This window comes from Saccopteryx bilineata, chromosome 3 (assembly GCF_036850765.1).
Source record: "Saccopteryx bilineata isolate mSacBil1 chromosome 3, mSacBil1_pri_phased_curated, whole genome shotgun sequence".
Classification (NCBI taxonomy): domain Eukaryota; kingdom Metazoa; phylum Chordata; class Mammalia; order Chiroptera; family Emballonuridae; genus Saccopteryx; species Saccopteryx bilineata.
In genome coordinates this window covers 307,272,616-307,298,737 of record NC_089492.1, presented here as the reverse complement: position 1 = coordinate 307,298,737, position 26,122 = coordinate 307,272,616, and the positions used below count along the sequence as shown (strand labels likewise).

The 26,122-nt window shown below is 45.5% G+C and overlaps 1 protein-coding gene across 1 annotated transcript; it reads right to left on the bottom strand.

Annotated features, from left to right (window-relative positions):
* Positions 1 to 3,789: 3,789 nt before the first annotated feature.
* On the bottom strand, positions 3,790 to 14,658 carry LOC136332074 (sialic acid-binding Ig-like lectin 6). Its single transcript, XM_066271338.1, is given in 8 exon segments — positions 3,790 to 6,701; positions 6,703 to 6,861; positions 10,070 to 10,154; positions 10,931 to 11,030; positions 12,680 to 12,934; positions 13,674 to 13,952; positions 14,103 to 14,471; positions 14,550 to 14,658. Coding segments are annotated over 8 exon segments (1,368 nt in total). The 5' UTR covers positions 14,596 to 14,658; the 3' UTR covers positions 3,790 to 6,626.
* Positions 14,659 to 26,122: the final 11,464 nt, after the last annotated feature.

The window sequence follows — 26,122 nt, the reverse complement described above, 5'->3', positions numbered from 1 at the left end:
GACGGTCTACCGCTGAGCCAACCGGCCAGGGCCGGATGGCAGATATTTTTGAAGTTTTGTTCACTGTAGCAATGCTGAGTGGACAAGTGGGGGACCTAACAGGGGAAGGAGTCTGTAGGATACTGCCTGGTGGAAGCACACATCACTCACCTGAGCGGCCAAGCAGGGGTGATGTTTACATCCTCCTCGTCCCCTGTGGTCCTGGCCAGCTTCCTCCCCCAGAACCTCACTCAGAGAAGAGACACCAGGGTCTTAAAGGCTGATGATTGGGGTACATCAGGCATTAGGCCCTGTTCCCTGTTCAGGGGCTAAAAGGAGGACTGAGGTGGGAGGGCTGGTCTGACCCCACAGACCATCTGGGGCATTGCAGGTACCTCTCATCCTGGACACTTGCTGGGCAGTGCACTAGTCACAGCTGCTCGTGCGGAATCCTCACCCACCAACCCAATGGCCCTCTGTGTGTCCTGTTCCATGACACGTTCATAACCCATTACTGGTTTGGGATTCAAGCACTTATTCCTTGCCCTCCCCAGGCCACCCCTCTTTCCCGGAGCAGAGCTCACACAGGATGATGAGGCAGAAGAGGAGGAGCAGGGTCCTGACAGCTGCTTCCCAGGGGCACCACCTCTGCTATTGGTCCTGAGAGATGGATAAATGGGACTACAGATATAAATGGAATCCTAAGCACTGTAAAGATCGCCTGACCACCAAAAAAATAAAGGTGGTGGCATATGAATAAACTTGTTGCGACACATATAATAGAAAAGCAGCTAATTCCTCTAATGTGAAAACTCTGTCCAAGAATGAATAATAAAATTCAAGGCCCACAATAGAAGGCTGAGCAAAGAATATGGACAGAGCCTGACCAGGCGGTGGAGCAGTGGATAGAGTGTCGGACTGGGATGCAGAGGATCCAGGTTTGAGACCCTGAGGTCGCCAACTTGAGCGCAGGCTCATTTGGTTTGAGCAAAGCTCACCAGCTTGAACCCAAGTTCGCTGGCTCGAGCAAGGGGTTACTCGGTCTGCTGTAGCCCCACCGTCAGGGCACATATAGGAAGGCAATCAATGAACAACTAAGGTGTTGCAACGCACAACGAAAAACTAATGATATATGCTTCTCATCTCTCCATTTCTGTCTGTCTGTCTCTATCTATCCCTCTCTCTGACTCTCTCTCTATCTCTGTAAATAATAATAATAATAATAATATGGACAGAGAGTTCACAGAATCAAAGAAGCACACATGACTCTTCATCATAGAAACTCGTGTGCAGCACCACTCACTCATAACAGGAGAAATGCCAATTTAAACTACAGAGAGGCTTGGCCTGTGGTGGCACAGTGGATAAAGCATCAACCTGGAATGCTGAGGTCACTGGTTCAAAACTGTGGGCTTGCCCAGTCAAGGTACATATAGGAGTTGATGCTTCTTGCTCTTCTCCTCTTCTCCCCTTCTCTCTCTCTCTCTCTCTCTCTCTCTTTCTCTCTCAATCCTCCCTAAAAATGAATAAATAAAATCTTATAAAACTGCAGGGAGAGTCCAGCTTTCACCTGGCACTGTGAAAGCTCTAAATGTTCAATCCAACCTGGTCTGGTACAGCCATGGCAACACCAACACTTTCACCCACTGCTGGTCTGGATGAAACTTGTTGACCCTCGATGGGAAGCAGTTTGATGTGTTTTTTAATAATTGGAAAATGTGGAGAAAAAAGGACCCTTGTGCACTGTTGTTTGAAGTATAAATTAGTATAGCCATTATGAAAACAGTATAATGATTTCTCAAAAAATTAAAAAAGGAACTACCTTGTGAATCAGCAATCACACTTCCTGGTATTTATCTGAAGGAAAAGAAGTCCTTAACAATGAAAAATGATCACCACCCCATGTTCATGGTAGCATTATTGATAATAGTCAAGATACGGAAACAACTTAAATGTCCACCAAAACATCAATGGATAAAAAAGATGTGTTACATGTACACAGCCATAAAAGAGTGAAATATTGCCATTTTTAACAAAATGAATAAGCCATGAGTTCATTATGCTATGTAAAGTAAGTCAGGCAGAGAAAGACAAATACCATTGATCTTACTTATATATGGAACCTTAATAACAAACAAATAAACAACAAACTCATAGACAGATGACAGAGGGGTGGATGACAGAGGCAGCAGATTGAGGGGTGGGTGAATTGGTGAAAATGTCCAATTATAAAATAAGTCAGTCCTGGGAATGTAATGAACAGCCTGGTGATCGTACTTAACGATACAGTATTGCATGTTTGCAAGTTGTTAGAAGAGTATATCTTAAAAGTTTTCATACATGAAAAAATTATAAACAAATTTTTATAAATAAAAATAGAAAAGCACATGACTTAGCTACATAACACTTAGGGATTTACCCAAAAGTGCACACACGTGGTCAAGTGCACGCGCGCGCACACACACCTGTGAAATTAGACATGACATTATTCATTGCAGAGTTTCGGTTACTAAAATAAAATGAATGTCATGATATTTTATTAATAGAAAATGCACCCATGCAATAAAATACTCCAGCCATGGAGAAGAATGAGGACAGTTTGTACCACTGATGCCAAATGACCTCTCAGATCCTTTACTTGAAGCCCCATGAAGCCAAAGAAGAACAATTTCTGAAAAAAGAACAATTACCAGAGAACTTTTAGAAGGAAAATTTCCAAAGATCACAAAGTGCTTGGTTGTGTCTGTTCTTTCCAGCCATAGTGAAGATACCTTCTTGAATACATGGTGCATTCAAACAAATATCCAAAAAACCTCAGAAAGAATCCACCCTCCTGACAACTTAATCTCTGGCTTCCAACCTCCACAATTGTGAGACAGCAATTCTCTCAGCTTTAAGCCTCCCAGTTGGAAGAATTTCTGTTCAGACCAGTGATACAGGACTCTGTCACCCCTTCCAGGCCACAGCCCCTCTCTCCCAGCTCAACTTCTCTTTGATCCACTCCTTTCTCCCTAAGCATCTGCCTCCCAAGAGGCCCCTCGCCTGGCAGCAGCAGGACAGTGGTGCTCTGGGCCCAGGATTGAGGTGCTGGAGATGGGGGTGGCATTCAAGACTGATGACCCCTAAAACCAGCTCAACTCTGCAGGGTGGTTGCTATCAGCCTCACAGAGCAGCTGCACAGCCTTGCCCTCCAGGATAAGTAGGGATGTGATTTGTAGAAATTTGAGAGCTTGGGGGAGAGAAATGCAAAGAGAGATAAAGAAAGAGAGAGATAATGCGGTGGGCAATGCTGAAGTCTCTCTCCTCCTTGATGTCCACAGTAGCTCTAAGGATGAGATCAGTTGTACCCTAGACTCAGAAGAGGCTGAAAAGTTTTTCCTTGAGTTGTCCAGGCTCTTGGCAGATGGAAAACAGAGGGCTCAGGATATGACAAACAAATGCAGTTATGGGCCAAAGAGGAGGAAAGAGAAGCAGGAGGAGGTAATACCTCAGAAAGAGGATGGACTGAGAGGGATGTGAGCTTCCTTGGGATCTGGACACAGACAGCTGTGAGTGAGCAAAGGATTAACTTTAGGGAGTTGGGATTTGGTGGGAGGATTTTTCTGTCTGACCTCAGTATTTGTCTTTCTCTATGTATCTTGTTAGTGTTCCGCCATCAGAGACCCACCTAGACCTTGTGTCCATCCTAGCTCTGGGGAGAATATGTTCTTTCCTACCTGGGCTGTTTCATTGTAAGACTTGATGGCCATGTTTTGTGGAGCATCTGGAACAGAGGACATGAGAACTTCAACATCCATGGTGACAGATTAATAATCTTTATTGTAAAGTATATATTTTCTGATATTAATATATTTGTGATGATTACCAGTCCTCAGAAAAAGTCAATCAAACACTAGTCTAGGTCTTCAGAGATCTCTTGCAAACAACCCATAGGCACATTTTCCTCCAGTCTATTTTTGTATTTCATTGAGAGCACCAAATCCATTCTTGCTTAATGTAATTTTTAAATATATTTGGGTCTAAATGCAGAATCTTATATTTGTGTTCTGCAAGATCTATTCTCTTTTTTCCTTTTAATTTCATATTTCTTGTTTAATTTTTTAAATTTTTTTTTATTTTACAAATACTTTTAATTTTCCCAGAACCCAACAAAGTAAGATTAATATCAGCATTTTCCATCTCGTGATGTGTCCAAGGTCAAACAGCTAGCAAATGTCTGAGCTAACATACAAACACAGGCTTCAAATTCCAAGTTCTCTGTACGACTGGGGTCCCACAGCCTCTTTTGTGATGAAGCTGCAGGGGCGGGGTTCTCGGCGCACGCCGAGGTCAGGGCTGATCCTGAGTCTTCACCTCCACCCCTTGCGTCCGACTTGGACAGGAAGGAGGTGCGGCCTGGCCTGCTCTTCTACTGACCACCGGCTTCTCCCCTTGACTGTTCTGAGCGGGGCCTCTGTCAGCTGTTCGGCACCATCGGGTCTCTCAAGCCCAGCTCTCAGCTCCCCGTACTACCGCAAAACACCCTCTTCCTTCTTCACCGCCATCCTGAATTCCCGGCTCAGGTCCTCGGTCTCCCACGGGCCTTTCGTCGGGGCCGCGGACTGTCGGGGTTTCCCTCCACAATATGCCCTTGCAGGTGTCGAAGCGACCCTCCCCAACAAAGGAAAAGTACGCACTGGTTGACTTGCTCACGAGCAAGCCACCTTACGACCAGCTGCCAGCTTTCAAATTTCACATTTCTGGTTTTTTCTGAGGTGATTGAATAGTGTTTCCAGAACCTTTTGTGCTGCTTCTAGTTTGGAGGTGATAAATTTGGGGTCAATTCTTTTAGAAAATTTCCTTGAGATTACAAAAACAAAATAGCAAAATATAAAGCTTATCATAACATTTCATTTTATCCTAATAACAAAAGAACTTTATCAAATGTAAATTCTATTTACTTTTCTGAATTATCTTACTATAGTATGATATTTCAATGTTATATTTTTTGACCCCCTGTACACATCATCGTTCATTTTACAATAAGTATTTGTTGCCTGTTGCTCAGTTATTTGCCACTTTTCATTTTATTTTGCACCACGGAGCTTCAATCTGGAATCACTGATACCCAAATTATCTTTTAGAATTTGCATTGAGAAGTCATTTGGTTGTAATGCTCACATTTTTATTTTTATTTGTATTAAATGTCAGTATCACCTTCAGTCTTGAAACATAATGTTCGGTAAGTAGGACTGCAAAACTAACATTTACATCTCTCAAGTCATAAAAGATATCATTCCATTGTATTTAGACTTCCATATTACCCCTATAAAAATTAGCTGTCGATCTAACTATGGCCCTTTTAAATGTAATCTGTCTTTTTTTTTTCTGTCTACTTTTAAGGATTTTCCATATTCTGTGGTCTTTATTGTTTTTCTTCAGTTCACTGAAGACATAAATGTTTAAAGATGTTAAGAGGAAGCTGTTGAGATTAGCATTGAATATGGGGCTGGTAAGAAATGACATTGGTGAGATCAGCATGGATAAGACAATAGAGCCTTGAACAAAAAAATGAAAGACATAAACTATATTGGGGCACTCATGAGACTTTGGATCAGGTTGCGACACAAACACCTGATACCTTGGCCTCTGGGACTGGCCCCTCCAAGCCTTAGAAGAAATTGTTAGCAGAAACTGTGTTGTAACAGCTAACAAAGTTCCTGACGTAAGCATGTGTTCATGGTTTATGAAAAGCTGCATGTCAGAACTTTTGTGAACTTCTTTCATATGTACTGTTATATTGATCTTTCACAGTAATGTGGTTATTAGAGATTATTTCCCTGCTTTGCAAAATAGTAATGTATGGAGAAATAAAGTGGCTCACTTAGTAAGTGGTATAGATGGATTTGAAATCAGTTCTTTTAAAAACAAGTCCTGTGAGCCCTGGCTGGTTGGCTCATTGGTAGAGTGTCAGCCCAGGGTATGGATGTCCTGGATTTGATTCCTGATCAGGGCACACAGGAGAAGTGCCTATTTGCCTCTCCACCACTCCCCATCTCACTTTCCTCTCTCTTTATTGCTTTCTTTTCCCCTCCTCTCCTGCAGTGATGGCTTGACTGGAGCAAGTTGGCCCCAGTCTCTGAGGATGGCTCCATTGCCTCTTCCTCAGGCACTAAAAAATGGCTCTGGTTGCAACAGAGCAAGGGTCCCAAATGGGCAGAGGATTACCCCCTAGTGGGCTTGCTAGGTAGATCCCAGTCAGAAAACATGTGGGAATCTGTCTCTACCTCCCTATCCTCTCACTAAATAAAAATAATAATTTTAAAAACCTCCTATATAGTAGGGCATTTGTACCATTGCTAAGAAGATCATTAACTTTAAAATAATCAGACACTGAGATAATGGGCTGAATATCATAAAATTAATAAGTTGAAGTGTTAACCCTTGGATCCCATAATTACTCTTTGCAGCTCTATCCACTTTTGAGGTAGGGTCTTTAAAGAGATACTTCCATTCAAGTGTTCTCATGGAGGTGGCTTATTCCAACATATCTGGTGTTCTTATAAGAAGTGGAGATTAGAACACAGACACACACAAAGGGAGGACCATGTGAAGACATAGAGAGAAGATAGCCATCTACAAGGCAAGAGGAGAAGCCTCAGAAGAAACTAAGTCTGCCTACACTCAGACTTCCAGTCGCCAGAGTGGTGAGAAGATATTTCCTCACTGTGTGTCTTGATCTCTTGAGTACTCGGTGTTGACATCTTTCTGTTCCTGGAGCTTCAGATTGTGAAATCTGAGGGAAGCATAGTGGAGCTCCTGTTTGTCTTCTGCAATGAGGCTAGCACCACCAGGGTCTGGGGGAGATGAAGGACTGTCTGTCTGGAACCAATGCAGATACACCTGAGTGGAAGAAGAGAAAAGGTCCAAAGCTGCTCAGACGGGTCTGGGAGACAGCAGCCAAGGGCCAGAAGGGCTTGGGACTGGTGGAACCTTTATCATTCACCTGTTAATATATTTTTTAATGTTTAATAATTAAGAATGGCCAGTCCATAGAGAGTGTTTGTATTAATCACATTATATTCTTTTAAGAAATGCTGGGAGAGGATGCTATGATGATATTCTTCTTACAAATAATAAAACTTTGGCTAAGAAAGACACATATCTATGTAAATGCACCACTGAGCCAAGACTTAGTACCAATCTTTCTAACAATGGAGTCATCCTTTGTTCAGACAGATTATGGTTTTCTAAGAGAGATGGTTACTAACCAAATAGAAAACAAATGTATATTTCAAGTTTTAAAATTTTTAATAAAAGTTATTTTGAAATATAAAGCAGAGGCAAGGGTGGCATATTCTAGAAGACAGATCAGGGACCAAGACTTGTAGCAACCAGACACCCTCTCCATACCTGCTCCCTCCCCTCAGGCTGCACAAACATGAACTAGAAACCCTCAGACAGTAGCTTAGACAGGCAAAGACTGCTGGTCTAACCCTCCGGTGCTAAGAAAAAAAGCTAGGTTGATTCAAGCATCAGTTCCAGACAAGCGTTGCTGGTTGGATCCCAGTCAGGGCACATGCGGGAGTCTGTTTTACTGCCTCCTTTACTCTCACTTAAAAAAAATCCATAACTAAACCCATAATTTGTATGTGTATGACCCTCACGAATATAAAGATAGAGACATGCATTTTAACAGAAAATATAACAGCCAACCATCCTTAGAACTTCCACGCTAGAGGAGGAAATGATTCTGACTGGTAGTCATGAGTAGTTTGCTTAGTGTATTCCAGGTTCTGTTTGAAGCACTCCTCATGACTACTTTGTGACACAAGTACTTTTAATATTTTTGTGTTACAGAAAATTAACAAAGAACAAAGAAGTTTCATCATTTCTCCAAGGTCACACAGCTTGTAATTGAGGAAAGATGGGATTTGAATGCAAGTGGTCTATCTCCACAATATGTGCTTTGAATCACTGTATGCTATGAACAAAAGATATTTATTAAAAGAAATACAAGTTTACTGAAAATTTTAAATTAAGTTATAGAAAAGATGTATTGTGATTCCTGACAAGATGAAGGTTTAGCACACACTAAGGATTTTATTCCCCAAGATCAAACAAGAAGTAACAATATAGGAAATTATGCAAATTAAAAATGATTTTCTGTCTATTTTTTATGCCAGTTATTGAGGGAATTCTTCTGTTATTTTACTTCTTTTTTTATTTTATTTATTCATTTTTAGAGAGGAGAGAGAGACAGAGAGGGAGAGAGAGGAGAGAGAGACAGAGAGAGAGAAGGGGGAGGAGCTGAAAGCATCAACTCCCATATGTGCCTTGACCAGGCAAGCCCAGGGTTTCGAACTGGCGACCTCAGCATTTCTAGGTCGACGCTTTATCCACTGCGACAGGAATTCTTCTGTTATAAGTGTGAATGTATCTAATTATTCTTGCAGCTCTGCCAGTTTTGGTTCATTTATTTTGATGCTCTGTTATTGGGAACATACACGTTTAGTATTTTTATGTTTTATTGATGAATTAATAGAAGCCAGATATATAAATATTGCATTATTCCTTTTATATAAACTTTCTAAATGGAGAAAACAAATCTATTGTGATAGGAATAATTTTTTTAAAAGAAAGAAGCAGGGAGAGAGAAACAGAGAGACAGAAGCATTGAGCTGCTCCTGTATGTGCCCTGACTGGGGATCGAACTGGCAACCTCAGCACTTTGGGACAAATAACACATATCTTGATTGGGGACATGCTTGCAATGTGCATACATTTGTCAAAAGTCATCTAACTGCATACTTTAGTGAATTTTATTAAATGTAAATTATATCACAATAAAAATGGTGATTGGTTTGAAGTGGAGTGATAATTTGGGTAGCCTCAGCTGTCTCCCATGGGGCTCTTGTCCACCCCTTCCTCATACTCAGTGAGTCTGACACAGATTAAGTTTGGGTCATTAATTTTCCCCAGTGTTTAACACCAAAAGGAAAGCTAATAATATTCCCACTAATCTTCAATAATAATAATAATAATGAAATATTGCCACTTGAGACACCATGGATAGTATCATGTTAAGTGAAATAAGTTAGATGGAAAAGTACAAAAACCATGTGATTTCACTCACATTTGGGATATAAAATAGGAAGCAGCAAACAACACACACTCATATACACAGACAACAGAATGATGCTCATCAGAGAGAGGGGACTTGGAGGGTGATGTACAGGGCAAAAGGGGTCCAATATATGGGGGTGGAAGAAGACTGACTGGACTTTGGATGGTGAGTATACAGTAGAGCATACAGATATTGTGTTATAAAGTTGTACATTTGAAATGTATATAATGCCATTAACTAATGTCACTCAAATAAACATAATTTTAAAAAGAAAACACACAGAATGAAAAGAAAAACTCATCGAACTGTACATCTGAGATATCTGCATTTTGTTGTCCCTGGGAGATGACAATCTGACATATGAGGTTTGAATAGACTCCTAGAAACTAATCAGACTACATGCATATTGCACTGAAAGCAGTAACATCAGAGCAGTTGGATTGATCATTTAAAATGACCACTTGTGGAATTCTGGAAAGTGTTGGATGTCTAACACCCTATTGTCAGATCATTTACAATAACAAGGATGGACCTTGATAACATTATACGGAGTGAAATAAGTAAATCAGAAAAGAAACTAAGAACTATATGAAACCATACATAGAAGGGACTTAAAAATGAGACTCAGAGACATGAACAAGAATGTGATGGTAACAGGGGTGGGGGGTGGGAGGAGGGGGGATGGGGCGAAGAAGGAGAGAGGGGTTGGGGGAGGGGAGGGGCACAAAGAAAACCAGATAGAAGGTGACAGAAGACAATTTAACTTTGGGGGAGGGGTACACAACACAATCAAATATCAAAATAATCTAGAGATGTTTTCTCTCAACATATGTACCCTGATTTATCAATGTCACTGCATTAAATTTAATAAATAAATTTTAAAAAAAAGAAAGGCCCCTGCAGAGGGCAGCACTGAAGAGGGAGAATGCTGAGAGGAAGCTATGTCCCTTCACTCACCCTGGAGCCTGAGCCCATGTTACTCACCCCGGAGGCTGAGCCCACCTCAGGGCTCCCATCGTTGTCCATGCTCTGCACTGGCTGGGCTGCTTTTTCCCTGCAGGTCTTCACTCTAAGGGAACAACCCCGGGATTTTCAGCCTGGTTATGTGGGGCATGGAGTTGCTGACCATCCCTATTCCCTGTGAGGAGCAAACTCCCAATGGTTGAGTGTGGGTCCTGTGTCCAGGGGCACCCCTGGTCCAAGAACTGGACCAGGACTAGTTGGAAAAAACCCCATACTTGGTACAGCTGATTACCAGCTGGCTTTGCCAACACTCAGCCTCCCTTTTGGGGACCGAAAAATAAACAGGGTATATTGCAGTATGGATTTTGGGAACAGAGGTGGTGGGCCCAACCCCCCACCTCACCTGCCTAATTAGGTTAACAAAGGGCTGTGCTTCAGTGCTCATCTTGCCCTCCCGTGTTCTCCGGAAGAGACCGGAAACTAGTTTCTTCTTGGTGTAAAGTTAGATTGACTAGTATGGTGGGGGTTGTCTTTGAGTTTCCTTGGAAACTTAATTCAATTACTAATGGACCACATTACCCAGAAAATAAAGACAGATGTTTTCTTGGGGCAGCAATGTTTTTGCAGCTTGAACAGTAGTGACTGTTGGCAAGGAACTGTGGCATTCTCCTGAACCCATCCTGTATATATCTTTAAGACTCTGTCTCTTTTTATTCAATTTCATATCATTTCCCGCTCGAGATCCTAGAATAGATTTGTTATGTGGGTCGCAGCACCTCCCTTCCCTAGCTCCTGGCTTTCTCCCCAATCCAGGGTCCTCCAGCTCAGGTTTTCTGAGTTTCTGCCCCACACCCCTCCTCCAGCCCTGGAGCTCACTCTCACCTGAAGATGAGACAAAGGCAGAGAGACAGCAGGGCCAGAACCATGGTGACAGCTTCCCCAACCACTCCCAGGACCCCGCCAGCCTTGGGTTCTTGTTTACCTGTAGGTAATTTGAGTTGTGTGTGAATTCCAACCTTAATCCACGGCACCTATTTTTATCTCCATGTGTTCTGTTAGTGCACCTACTCTCCGTCCAGGACTCGGTCACTCAGCATCCTGTTGCCTTGTAGACCCTAGATCAGACCCTTTCCCGGCCACTCCCTTCCCTGACCCGGGACTGAGAACCTTACGCCCTTCCCTCCACTTCCTCCAAGCTCCATCTCTCTGGGGCTGTTATGGCTTGAATTGTGTGCCTCCAAAACTCATGTGTTGTGGTCCTTACCCTCCACTATCCCTCAAACCTCAGAATGTGACCTTTTAGAGATATGGTCTTTACAGAAGTAATAGTTACAATGAGAGTACTAGGGTGAGCATCTAATCCACTGGGACTGGTATCTCATAAAAGTGCAAGATTTGCATGCAGACACACAGGAAGAGTGAACATGAAGGCAGAGATTGGCATGTTGCTTGTACAAGTTAAGGAATGCCAAATATTGCCAGAAAACCCAAAGAGGCTAGAGGAAATGTGCAACACATCCTCAGACTCAGAGAGAATCACCCATGCTGGTAACTTGACCTTGGACTTCTACCTCCAGAGCTGTGAGACAGTACCTCTCCCTTGTTTAAACCTCTCAGATGAAGGCCTTCCTTCCTTCCTTCCTTCCTTCCTTCATTCTTCTCTCTCTTTCCTTCTTTCTTTCTTTCTTTCTTTCCTTCCTTCTTTCCTTCCTTCTTTCTTTTTTTCTAAGTGAGAAGCAGGGAGGCAGAGAGACAGATCCTCACATGCACCAAGACTGGGATCCACCCTGGCAAGCCCCCTACAGGGCAATGCTTTGCCCATCATAGGCCGTTGCTTTGTAGCTCAGCAACCGAGCTGTTTTAGTGCCTGAGGTAGAGGCCAGAGAACCATCCTCAGTGCCCAGGGACAACTCGTTCCAACCGAGCTATTGCTGCAGGAGGAGAAGAGAAAGATAGAGAGAGAGAAGAAAGAGGGGGAGGGGTGGTGAAGCAGATGGTAGCTTCTCCTGTGTGCCCTGAATGGAGAATAAAACTTGAGACATCCACATTCTAGGGCTGATGCTCTACCACTGAGCCAATCAGCCAGGGCCAAAGAAGGTACTTCTATTCAAGCACGAGATGGAGGGCCCTGTCCTAGCAATCACCCCCGTCCAGGCCCCGCCCCTCCCCAAGCTCCATCTTCTCTGTGACCCACTCCTTTCTCCCTAAACCTCTGCCCCCATTAGACACCCCTGCCCTGACAGCAGCAGAATAGTGGCGCTCTGGGCCCAGTGGACATTGCTGCCCTCGCAGCAGAGTCTGAGGCAGACGCTGAGCCCCCCACTAAGACTCAGGAAGCTGCTGACCCAAGACTCATCCGAGCAGGAGTCCCCATTGTTCCTGTAGAAAGCACTGCTGCCATTCCCCTCCAGCAGCCCCGCCCCCAGCCGCCTGCGCAGGGAGGGAGCCGGCTGGGCTCGGGAGGAGCAGCTGCAGTGCAGAACCCCCCCCCCCACCTCCCGCCACGTCCTCCCTGGAGCAGGACGATCCCAGCAGCTGCGGGGGGTCTGTGGGAAGGGAGGAGCAGTGTCAGCGGTGCCTCTAAACTCCCCAGGACCCTGGTGATCTGCCCCTAGACTTCCCCACACTCACAGAGCACGGAGAGGCTGAGAGACAGAGTCTGGGAGCCAAGCGGGTGCCGAACCCGGCAGGAGAACTCCCCTTCTTCCGCAGTCCCCACGCGGGGCAGCTCCAGGGTCGCGGTGCTGGAGATGGGGGTGGCGTTCAGGGCTGGGGACCCCCGGAACCAGCTCAGCTCTGCAGGGGGGTTGCTGTCAGCCTCACAGAGCAGCCGCACAGCCTCACCCTCCAGGATAGGGAAGGTTGTGGTTTGCAGAATCTTGAGGGCTTCCGGGATAAAAGTACAGAGGGAGAGAGAGAGCTGTGGAGTGGACAAATCTGGTGTCTTTCTCATTCTGCGATGTCCACACTAGCTCTGAGGAGGGAACAGTAGCTTCCAGGCCTCAGGCCTTCAGAAGACACCAAAATGATTCCCCAGGAGTCACCCAGGCTGTCCTGCAGATGGAGGACAGGGCTCCGGATACAACAAACAAATGCGGTTATGGGTCAAAGAGGAGATAAACAGAAGCAGCAGAAGCTAAAACGTCAGAGAGAGGATGGAGTGAGAGGGATGTGAGTTTCCCTTGGATCCGGCCACGGACAGCTGTGAGTGAGCAAAGGACTAACTTTATGGAGTTGAGGTATGGAGGGGATTTCTGTCTGACCTCAGTACCTAACTTCCCCTGTATATCCCATCACTCCCTGACCCATCAGAACTTTGAGATCCACCTACCCTGCTCCAGTCCCAGCCCTGAGGAGAAGATGACCCATCCTACCTGTGCTGTTTCCTTGGAAGACGCTGATGCTGATGGCCGTGTTCTGTGGAGCATCTGGGACAGAAGGACGTGGCAGCCTCAACATCCATGGTGACAGAGGGGTGGGCACAGGGCCTTCCTCCCAGGACCATGGAAACAGGTAAGGGAGTTCCCTTCCAGGTGGACTTTCAGGACTCTAATTTCAGGCTCTGGCCCAGCTCTGCCCTGGCCTCAAACCCTGAAGTACCCTGCTGTCCTGACTCAGCACTCACAGGTGACATTGAGCTGGACGGTTCTCTCCACGGTCACACCAGCTGCAGGAAAATGCACCTGACAGGTGAGGTTGGTGCCATGGTCCTGGGGCCGCGGGGTGAGGGTGATCACTGAGGAAAGCTGGGTCTGGGGACCCAGAGAGGTGTGGGCAGCTGATGTCCAGAAGAAGATGGGGGGCGTGCCCCACTCACAGGCCCAAGGCACAGAGCAGGTGAGGTTACTGGGGCGGCCAGACTCCAGGATCCCTGGGATGAGAATGCTGGGTGTGTGGGTCAGGCCTGGAGTGAAGAGAGAGATTAGGACCCTTGGTTTGTTGTTAATCTACCCTAGGATCTTTTTGTGTCTGTCCCTTCTCCACCCTCAGAGGCTTTCATTTTTCTATTTCTTGTACCCCACATTCTGGGCCCTTTACTTGACCCCTGCCATACCTGTCACATTTAGAGTAAGCATCTTATCATATGTGTATCTATGGTATCGACTTTCTACACGAAAGAAGTAGGTCCCACTGTCCCTCGTGTTGACATCCCTGATGGTCAGGGAGCAGTTGTTGGACTTGAGGTCTCTGGAGAGAAAGAACCGGCCCTGGGTCCTCTCCTGGAGGTTCTGGTCTGGTTTGCTTGTGGCCACTGGAAGATTACGGTTTATATTCACTTCTTTCTTGAACCAAAATTGGTGGATGGTTCCAGATAACGTCCGCGAGTAGGAAAATTTGCACAGCACGAAGACACACAGGCTCTCCTGCACCGTCACAGATTCCTGTAGTTCCAGCCGGTAGCTTGAACCCTGAGATAGGGGCCCTGGGGAGAGGGAGAAACTCAGCCCAAGCTTCAGGACCTCCCCCTGAGTGGGGTCCCTTCTTTCTTTCTCCCACTCACCTCCCCACAGCACACATGGCAGCAGCAGCAGCAGCCTCAGCAGCATCCCTTTCTCATGCCCGGAGGGCTGGTCACCTTCTCGGGTTCATCTGAGAGAGAAACAAAAGTGCAGATCAGTGGGAGCAAAGAAAGCTTAGACAGGAAGCCTGTGGTGAGAACAAAAGGCCACAAGCCCAGAAGAGGGAACTCCTGAGTCACAGAGTCCACTGTGATTGACTCTCTGAGGTTGTCCTGCCCCATTTCTGCATGTGGCAAATAAACTCTGAGGCTCAGATAGGAGGGGTTTGCCCAAGTAAGGCAGCAAAGGAGGATGAGCGCCCCTCATCCCTGGGTTCATGCACAGTCCTCTGCACTGGAGAAGCAGGTTCCTTTTGGCCAGTTCCCTAAAAGTCATGGCCGTGGGACCCGCATGGAAGTAATCTGCTAAGAATGGGTCCCACGGTCACCTATATAGGCACCAAAGGCAGAAAAGGATCTCGATGAGACAACAGAAACACCACACACCTTCACTCATTTCATTCATTCATTCATTCATTCATTTGTTCATTCATTTATTCATTTGAAAACTCACAAAAATGATTTGTACCAAATCTGGTCCTCAACGACTTCAAGCAGTGGGGGAAGATGGACAAACTGATAGACTTGAGCTTTATCTGAAGGCAAAGTGGAGAAATGGAAGGTTCTTCAACAAGAAAGGAGCAGAGTCATGCAGGTATCAACATGGTCCCTCCAAGGTCAGTGAAGAAAAGTGCTGGAAGGGAGAGACAGGAGGCCAAGGGGTCAGAGAGGAGACACTGTGATTGTTCAGGAAGGGACAACCAAACCTGCAGGGTGATGGAGGAAAGAGTTGAGATGAAGACACTGAGGAAGTGAAATTTGAAGGCAGATGTGGTGGGTGGGGAGGGAGACTTGCAGAGTGACCCCCAGGGTCCTGATCTAGTAATGGGGTGGAGGCACCATCACCAAGAGCACAATAAACGTGCAGGGGTGGGCTGGGAGGAGAATCGCAGAGAAGACAGCAGAGTTGGCTCGTGGCGTTTTTTCCTGGGGACCCTTGGCTGCTTGTCACATTCAGAGACGGTGTCATATATTGGGAGTCATAGTTCAAACAATACCTTTCTCTTCTGAAGTATTCCCAGTTCCTGCGTCTTGAAGAATCTGATGTTCAGAGAGCCACTGTGGGCCCTTGGGTCCTCAAGGATGTGGAATTGACCTCAGGGTCTCTCTTCCATGTTTTGATAGGACCTGTATCCAGAGGGGGATGATGGTGTCTGTTGGGCACCTCCTGGGCCTGAAGGTGGCTGTCAGGTGGGCTAACATTAAGCAGAAAATCCCTGGGTTGGACTGAAGAATGGGACAAGATGCACAGGCAGACCCCCATTTGCTGTCATGGATTGAAGGTCACATGTACCTGCACCATCCTCCAGGGACCACTGTGGCCAACAGAGCCTCTGACTGCAGCCCCGCCCAAAAACCTCTTTCTCAGAACTCTGTTGTCTTCACACCTGTGGCCACTGCAGAATCAACATCTCTGGGATGCAAAGAATAAGGAATAATCCAGATTCCCTTTGATACCAACTGATTAGCCTGTATGTGGGGTCAACTACTGGGTGTTAAGAGAACTGGGGACTCTTTCTGGATGGAAATATTTGGTTTCTACCTCAAGCTTCTCACTTCAACAGGAATATCCTTCTGTCCCTTGGGCCACTGCAGGGTAAGTGAAAGCTGAGTTCTTCTCCTCTAGAACTACAGCAGGGTGGACTTTCCTCCTCCTGTATTCTGACACTCTGCCTTTCATATCCTGAAGACTAATACCTACTTCCTTCAAGAGAGGTATGGAGTTTGAGGGTCTGTTTTCTTTCTATAACTTTCTCTCATGGAGACAGAGGGGTGGGATTCCAAGACTCTTGAGACCAAATCTTCTCCTTGAAGAGCCCACCCTATTGCTGAAGCACCCAGGACACCTCAGGAAGCACTGGGTGAACTCTTGACTCCATCTCCTTAGAGACCCTAGGGACAGAGTCTGGGACTGAGCCTGGAGCCCTTACTTCAGTGACAGACCTGGGGGCTCAGTTTGGCTTCAGGGAGAGATAACTTTTGACTGGGTCTTGGCCCCTCCTCATACTTCATATAAGCCGAACATGCATGAGAACAAAATACCCCTCCCTGTCTTTGCCACAGCTCCTCCAACCTCCACAATTCCTCTCCCCCACAGGCAGTCCTTTAACTTCTCCCTCCTTACTTATTTTCCACATGTAGCTCTAGGACTAGGTCTTCCAGCGGCAGCCATTTATTTCTCATGTCCCACCTCTGAGGTCTCCCAGCCTAACTAAGCAAGCTCCTTCATGTGGCTACACGTTGCATGCCATCCATCATGGAGACTAGGCCTCTGACAGCCTCCTAAGAGTTTTTCTTTTTATTATCCCACAGGCACTGAGGCATTTTTAATTTTTTTTTCAGGATTTAGCACGGAGCTATAGACAGTAACAGGCAGTAAGGGACCATGTGCTTTGTTCTCTGTTTTCCAGAGCTCTATGTTGGTACCAGCCTGGGACTGAGCAGAAGAGGAGAGGAGAGGGAAAGAATGGTAGGGGTGAGGGATAAAGAGACAAAGACGTGAGGGAACAGAAGAGGGGGAGAGAAATCAGCATGTTGTAGAGAAAGGCCCTTCCTGTCTATAAAAAGTACGGGAGGAGAGGGTGAGGGTTTATCCCAGACAGAGAGGAAATAACCTAAGGTTAAGTGAGCAGTCCCTTACTGGCTGAATATAGCTCTCTGTTTGCTCCGGTGGCAGTAATAGAGGAGAGGGCCCTGAGAATGACATAAATTAACTACACTCAGGCAACATTGAGTCAGGGGCCTGCTAGGAGCTGCTTGATTCAGAACTCGGCTGGCCAGAGATGCAAGCAGATCACAGGAACCTCCAGAACAAAGAAAATTCCTACAGAGATTGGTTAATGGCTACTCACCCACACCTGTCATTAACCTGCATGATAGAGGAAAAACAGACCACGAAATATACCTTGAAAAAGTCAAAGTTGATCCAACATTGTTTTTCCCCACAGTCTATTTTCTCATACAAATAATTTTCCATAGAAACTGCAAATAGATATATGTTCAACCTGAGAGGTGGTTGGGTCTCTCATCCTTTTCTTGTGTGGAGAGTCCACTAGTTTGTGTGTGGAGTGGCTTTTCTTGCTTATCCTCTCTGCTCAATAAACTTGTTTTTGCTTAAAACTCTATACTGACTCCCCTCTTGACTCTTATCGCGAGAAGTCAATAACATTTTTGGCTTGGGGCTTGAGTTCTCAGTAGGGACTCACCCCTCCGATATCAGCAAGGCGCTTGAAAAGGGCCTTCTGTGGTTCATCTTCAGTCCCCAATCCCCTCCCAGTTCTCCCATCAAGGTTTTCCCGTGGGGGCCTCAGGGGTGGCGCTCTTTTCTGCCAAAACACAGCCTTGTTTCTTGGCGAACCCCAGAATTTGGAGCTGGTGCTGTCCGTGGTGCTGAAGCAGAGCAGTGGCCTGAGCTTAAGAGCTATCAGCAAGGACATATAAAATCAACTACATAAAATAAAATTTGGAGGCAAATCCAAGCCAAACTAAGTTAGAAGGCTATAATAAACTGGGCAAAGATATTCATACGTACATTACAGCTGATGATCGTATTTCCTGACAGCACAAGTACTTATTCAAATCCTTAAAAATTACTAGCTAGAAACAATGGGAAATGATATGAACCGTCAGTTCATAGATGGCATAACAGAATAGAATGAAAAATATGAATGACAATTAAACCTATTTTTAAATGCTCAACTTTATTTTAACAAGAGGAATGCAAGTTAAAACTGTGATGTGGTACATTTTTCAATAAGATTGGGAAGACCAAAATAATTGCTAATGCAGCCTGCTTTTGAGGTCGGAGTGAAACAGAGATGCTAACACATTGCAGGGGGTGGGAGTGCAAACTGATGTAACCTCTTGGAGAGCCATTAGGCCATATATACCAAAAGTAGCAATGCATGTGTCCTCTGGCTGAGGAATTCAAATTCACACAGATACAAAATAGATGTACAACATTACTCATTGTCACAGTGTTTATGTAATGAAAGGTTTATTCTATTATTATGCCATTGTTAAAGACATTATGAATACATACAGTGGAATACTTTGAAGATGTAAAAAGAAGATAAAGTTTTTTATCTACTGTCATATAAATCTTTCCAAGAATTATTGTTAATTAGAAAATGAGATGCAGAACAATGTACATAGAATTCTTTGTGTCTAAAAAGTGCTCACACACAAAATGTATGTTTATAGGTACATGTGAGATAGATACATAAATACCTTATATATGCACAAATGTCCCTTGCCGCGGACCAGCGCAGCTTCCAAATAACGGTGCGGAATTAAGGAAACACACTTTGTCAGAACAAAACCGATGGGACCGGGAGGACTCCTCAAACTGCCTGGCAGCATCTGAGTGCCTCACAGCCTCAGTTCGCTTTATTATATGGACCTATGCAAATCAAGGACCCTGATACAAAGTTGCACATCAAAGGCTAAGACAGGAACTCTCCCAAGGCAAAAACAGTATACATTAGTGAATTTTACAAACATCTGAAAACAAAGAGTCAGAGGAAGGGTATGTATATTGCTTCCTGCAACCCAAGGAAGGAAGGGGAGTGGGTGCAAACACAGAGCATCAAAGCCAAATATGGAGATGGAGGGGGTAGAACTTAAGCCCCCTGCCAAGCCTTGAATCTATAATGGCTTTTTGCCATTACCGGTCCACAACAGTCCCTAGATGAACATATCAGATATAGTTTAGAATGGATGTCCCGGGTGGAGAGCAGAAGTAGGAGAGGTGAGTTCTACTATTGATACATGCTCTTTTGAACCCTTGAACGTATGAGATCATGCAAATAAATTGCCTGGGGAAAATAATTAAATTAAAAGAATTGAAAACTAAAGAGATGAGGCTGAATGAAGAGATAGGATCTGGAGGTTTCTTTAAAGACAACATCTGATGCCTGAATTTGGCTCTTGGAGAGGGAGCTGAGAAGTTGAAAAAAAGAAGTCACCTGCCAAAACAAAAGTTTCCTCTAAGTGGTCTAGGGAAGTGGAGGTGAAAATTTTCCATAACATTGGACAAGAAGAAGGTCTCTTTTATGGTCATGAGTGTAGGAGCTGGTAACAGGGGACAGAGGAGCTAGGGAGAATTCTAGTACCTGTACTCTGATCTCTGCCCTCCTACCAATCAAGCTCCAAGACTTGGACTCTGTGCTGAATTGCCATAGACATCTCATCCCTCCATCACAGCCTTGCAAAGGAGAAGTTCTCTCTTGCCTGTATTATTTCCACAGAAGACACTCATACTCAGGTTCTGTGGAGCATCTGAACTCAGAAGACACTGTGTCCTTCTTCAGTTTTGAGGTTAGTTCCTATTTTAGCATCCTCTTGGTCCCCCTCTCCCTGTCCAGAATTCAGGACACAGCTCCAACTACCCCAGATCCCAACATTTTCCCCAAAGCCAATACCCACAGTAACCCAGAAGTTGTGGCAGTGACTCACAGGAGACACTGAGCTATACTTAAGTGGTCACATGGGACCTCAGTAAGATCACTTGACAGGTGCCATTGGTGCCATGGTGCCAGGGCTACGGGATTGTTGGTGGTGAAAACAGCACCAGGTGTTAGTCCTGGGTTCAGCAACCTCAGCTCCTGAGTTCTGTAAGGGAAGAATTCAGAACCAAGACTCAAATTATAAGAAAATGTTTATTTAGAGAGACACAGAGGTAAAAGAAGTGAACCACTGAAGAAATGGACTAAGGAAACAAGTTACAGGGCAAAAGAAGGGCCCTTGGAGCTTGGAGGCAAATAAAATGCCCCTTGAGGGAAGAAGAAGAGAAAAAGAAGAAAGTTTCTGGTGTGCTTGGGGAAAGAGCCTGGCAAAGTCATCTGCCCACTGAGAGCTTATGTCTTGAGGTCCCAGGGGGAGGATATCAATAGAATATTTGTGGGAAACTGCAGGCTGACAAAAGTCCTTGCAGTTTAAGGCTTAAGCCAAAGGACTAAACTCTTTCCCACAACCTCTGATGGTTTGATTAAGTTGGTAAAGGTAATTTACATGCCTTTCCCCACACCTCCCTATTAGCTGTGATGCTGATGGTTTCTATTCATCCCATCTCCCATGTCCCTCAGAGAGATTGGAGGCAGTTTTCTTTTTACCCTTTGTTTTGTGAAGTTAAAATATCACGCATGGTGGAGGGGTTTTGGGCTCTGGGGAGAATTCTTGGTTTGCTCTGAAATGTGACTTTGAACTCTCTTTGTTTTACAAAATAACTTTGCTCTGTATATAAAAATAAAGCTTTTTGGGAGTGCAGGGCACTTGCTGGCTCGCCATCAGCCTGCCAGGTGACCTCCCAATCCCATTCTTTTTCTCTCTGCGTTTATTTCTGAATCCCCCATGGTTCTCACTTAGAAGTGGACCTGGTTGTTAGAATCCATTGGAGTCCAAAAAGACCAGTTGTAACAGGTTTTATTGAAAGGAAGAAAGGAACCCTGACAGGCTGACTCATAAGGGTCGTGGGGCATTTAACCAATTGGCTGCTGGACAAAGGATGTTTTTTTTATGGAAGTTTGAGTATTTTTAACTTCTAGCACTTTTCAATCACCCAGGACTTCTCGGCTTGTGACATCAGACATTCCTTTGTGGTTGGTCATCTGCTGCGAGCCCTGAAACGAGACTTACTGGCAGGATTAAAGAAATGAAACCTAAGATTCCCAACTATTTGATATATAAAAAAGGAAAGAGAGTGATTCCTAGAGAGGCCTCAAGGGAAAAGGGACAGAGGTCATTATCTTCTGTAACTTCTTCCTGCTGAGTAGGGGTGGTGAGGGGTTATGGCCTCTCTAAGGATTACTCTCAGTGAGGGGTAGAGAGATGCAGGGATAGCTTCTTGTCTGGCAGGGGTGTATATGGTTCCAGATTTTTCTGTTTTGTGAGCACAGGTTTCAAAGTTGGTGTATAAGGTTAGATAGATTTCTCCAATTTTCTGATTGGTGAAGGTCTGCATGCGGTTCTGTAAGAAACTAGTGAACAAACATAAGAGGCAGGGTCCAAAAGTTAGAAAAATAAATAGGAGGGTGAGTGGACTAATGCAAGGTAGTAGTCAAGACACCCAGTTTGTGCGAAACCACTGATTCCATGACTCGGTTTGTTTTTTATGAATTCGCTGGACTTTAGAGAGAGAGAGAGTGGGAATAAGACAGGGAAGTGGCCAGTCCCCCTGCCCCAGACCTATTTTTATAGAAATTCTTAAAGCAACAAGAAGAGAAATTACCTGTATAGCTCTTTTGGTTCTTAGATTGATGGGTAGTGTACTAGGAACTGAAAGAGGTTCATGGGGTGGGATTAGGTTGCTATTTGGGGTGAGATAGATTAGGGTATAGGCTTCTGTCCAATTAGTAGGGAGATACATATAGGTGTTGGTCTCACACAAGTAGAAAGCCTCTGATTGGGTGAGGCAGGCTGAGAGGTGAATAGAGAATAGAAGGACAAGGGGACAATGGGTGAGTTTTGATTCTCTGTTTCTGAGCTCCAGATGGTCAGGGGGAGGAAAGGCCACCCCAATAAGTGGAGTAGAGAATTGTTAGCTAGGGTGACTAATTAAACATTCTTCGAAAACCAGTTTTCTGACTGCTCAAATTCTTTTTTTTCTGTACAAACCTCCTATAACCTGCACAAACGTTCTGCAACTTACACAAACCCTCAGCTTTCATGCACTTTCTTATCCAGAAATAACTGGCTTTCATAACATTGCTTTTTCCTTTTTCTTTCAAAAGTATTTCCATACCTTATACCTTCTATTATCAAAACCATGCAATTCCTTTCTGGTCAGAACTCTTGATTTAAAAATCTTAACCTTTAGTGACAATTAAGTTGACTTTCTTTTTATCTTAGTTTCCCTTTTCCCAAAGTCTGATTAAAAGAGTCCTTAGTTTCTTCATATATTCACCATACACAGACCAACAAGCTTCTGGTTTGTGGTTGGAGTAAGGCATGCCATCTTTCTACTTTAGCAGCAATGGGAGTAGTCAGGATCACAGTGTGTGGACCTGTCCACGTGAAAGTCAGTCCTTGGGTGATGTACTACTGTAAGCACCTCTTGGACAGTCTTCGAACAGTTTGCTGAATAACTTGTAAATCCTGCAAGTACTTAGGGAAAGGGCGGTTACATTCTACACTTTGCAGCTAGAGTTTAAGTCCTAGTGACCACTGCTTCTAGCTGGAATTAGCAGCAGGTCCCAGCTTACAATAGGCATGGGGCATTGAAACAAGAGGAATAAAGAAGACACTATACATTAAATAAAGCAACAAAATCAGACTGTCAATACCCACAGTAGAGATCTTCGAGGGATAAATTAAACTCAAATATTTAGGCAAGGCATAGTAGATGGCCCTTGTGTTTACAAGAAATGAGATCAGTTTATCTGCTACTTGGAAGAAATACCTTAGGCTTGTGAATAATGTCCTTGGGCCTTCAGTGGCAATTTCCAGCATGCTGGGCAAGGTCAGGTCACAGGTAGCTGGAGCAGGGCTAGAAGAGACTGAACTCTCCCTCCATGGAGCAAGGGGGCAGCTTACCTTCTCATGTCCCTCTTTCCACAGCAAATATGTGGCTCTTGGTGGGGCTGAGAAGCCTCACAGGCTTTAGTTCAATGACCTTTCTTTACACCCTGGAGCAGGGCCCTGATGGAATCCTATGAAGCCATTTAGGGTGCTGGAACCTTTAAGAGCGTATGCCAAAGGCTGGTATTTCCTGACCTCTTTTGGGCCTTAATTGCCTTTTCTGTGACTCCCTTGGCCATTATAGACCTTAAAAGCCATGCTCAGAAGATCTCACTGAGGGGCTTGACTAAGAGAGCAAAATTGGGGATCCAGTGTCTAAAGAAGCCTACTAGACTGAGGAAAGAAAATATTTGATCTGCGGTGGTAGGTGGTTAGAGATTGCAGAGGATCTGAGTTCAATCTAGGGTGAGACCTCGGGTGGTGGGGGTTAAGACGACGTCCAGATAGACGGCGAACTAAGAGTGAAGTTGAGCCTTAGCAGAGAAGACACGATATCCCTTCTTTGTGAGGAAGTTAAGAAGGGTGGTGGGGCCCTGGCCAGTTGGCTCAGTGGTAGAGCATCAGCCTGGCATGCAGAAGTCCCGGGATCGATTCCCGGCCAGGGCACACAGGAGAAGCACCCATCTGCTTCTCCACCCCTTCCCCTCTCCTTCCTCTCTGTCTCTCTCTTCCCCTCCCGCAGCGAGGCTCCATTGGAGCAAAGATGGCCCAGGCACTGGGGATGGCTCCTTGGCCTCTGCTCCAGGCGCTAGAGTGGCTCTGGTCGCAACAGAGTGACGCTCCGGAGGGGCAGAGCATCGCCCCCTGGTGGGCAGAGCATCGCCCCTGGTCGGCGTGCCCGGTGGATCCCGGTCGGGCGCATGCGGGAGTCTGTCTGACTGTCTCTCCCCCTTTCCAGCTTCAGAAGAAAAAAAAAAGGGTGGTGGTGTGTCTCCTTGAGGCAGGCAGGGAGGGGTTGCAGAGGAGTAGGTTATTTACATATTGTAAGAGAGAACTAGTTTCAAGATTGCATGTTGCTAAATCCTGAGCTAGTACTTGCCCAAACAGGTGTGGGCTGTTTTTGAACTCCTGGGGTAAGACAGTCCACATAAGTTGCTGGGCAGCATTAGTGTCCAGGTCATTCCAAGAAAAGGCAAACAGAAAGTAAGAGTCAGGGTGTAGAGGAATGGTAAAGAAGGCATTCTTGAGGTCTAGAACCGTGAAGTGAGTGATAGTAACCTATAGAGATTAGGGACTACTGGATGGAGGGGAATTACCACCTCTTTGATTAGGCATAAGTCTTGTATGAGGCGATAAGTCCCTGAAGGTTTTTGAACAGGAAGGATGGGGGTATTGCAGGAGAGTCCATGGGGATGAGTAAGCCTTGATTTAAGAGGTGGCTTAATAGACAACTCTGCCTTTTTGAGCTTTTCGAGATGGCAGGGAGTTGTCAGCATAGAGAGGAGGAAGAGAGGAAGCAGATGGATGGACAGTGTGAACAGCTGAACGGAAAGAAGGAGGGTCAGAATCTGCAGGAGGAGGAGGAAGTTGAATTGCTGGTGGTGGTGCCATGTGGTCAGAGGAGTCAAAAAGATTAGAGCAGGGATCCCCAAACATTTTACACAGGGGGCCAGTCCACTGTCCCTCAGACCATTGGAGGGCCAGACTATAAAAAGAACTATGAACAAGTCCTTATGCACACTGCACATATCTTATTTTAAAGTAAAAAAACAAAACGGAAGTAGTACTGTACGTGAGCGATGCTGCACTTTGTGGTGCTGCCACATACAGTACTCCAGGAGCACAGGATGCGGACCACCTCTAACTGACCACCAATGAAAGGGGTGCCCCTTCCGGAAGTGTGGCAGGGGCCAGATAAATGGCCTCAGGGGGCCGCTTGCAGCCCACGGGCCGTAGTTTGGGGACCCCTGGATTAGAGCCTGTGAGGAGAAGGGAGGGGAAGATGGGGAGAAAGGCACAGTTGCCTGTGGGGGGAGGGGAGGGGAAATAGGAAGAGTGAAAGGCACAGTCGCAGTCTCTGAGGAGGGGGAAGGGGGCAAGGAGGAGAGAGGCACAGCCACAGTCTGTAAGGAGGGAGGAGGGGTTGAAGAGGACAGAGGTATTTGCAAATGAATGAAAAACAGGATTCGTGAAGGGAGGGGGCTTTCTAGAGGGAAGAGACTCAAGTGGAAGAGATCTGCAGAGGGACCAGAGAGGGGTCCCGAGAGAGAGGCGCCCCCAGGGGTCAGGCAGGAGGGGGAGAGAGTTGGGAGTCTGCGGAGAAGGAAAGATTAGGAGAAGTTTTAGGTCAAGTTTCTCTGGCCAAAAACGGCCTGCGTGTAGAACGGGCGGCACAGAGATTAAGGACAGGAGCGAAGGTAGAAGGAAGCCTGCATATAAGGAATTTCTGAAGCCTTCCCAGTCCGGAGGCAGAGATTATTGAGATCTTTGAGTGTACTGTAATTGAAAGTAGTGTTTATATTGAGGCCACGTCGTCCGCGAGGCCGAGTTTGACGAGATTTTTTTGAAGAAGCATCCCGAAGGAGTAGTCTCTGAGGCCTGAGATTGGGAGGAGCCCATGTTAGGCTGAGAATAAAGAAAGAGAAGAGAGTCCTCAAACTCTTTCAATTATTCTGAGTAGAGTGTATGGAATGTGAGGAAACCAATCATCACCAGAGACTTCAGGTCCGGAGTAGTAGAAAGCAACCTGGCTAGGCGCCTAGACTTTCGAGGAAGTCCATAGAAGAAGGCTGCTCGGAGTAGAAGCCTCTCAAACTGTGAATCTCAGAGAGTAGAGTGAGGGTGAGGGAAGGAGAGGAGCCTACTGAAGATTGGGAAAGAGCAGAAATTCCTTACTTCTGGTTCGGGAGGGGATTCGAGACAGGGTCGGGTAGCCGGCCAATCAACTCACGTTCACACAGCCAAACAGAATCAGGGAGTAAGCCCGGGATGAGCTGCTG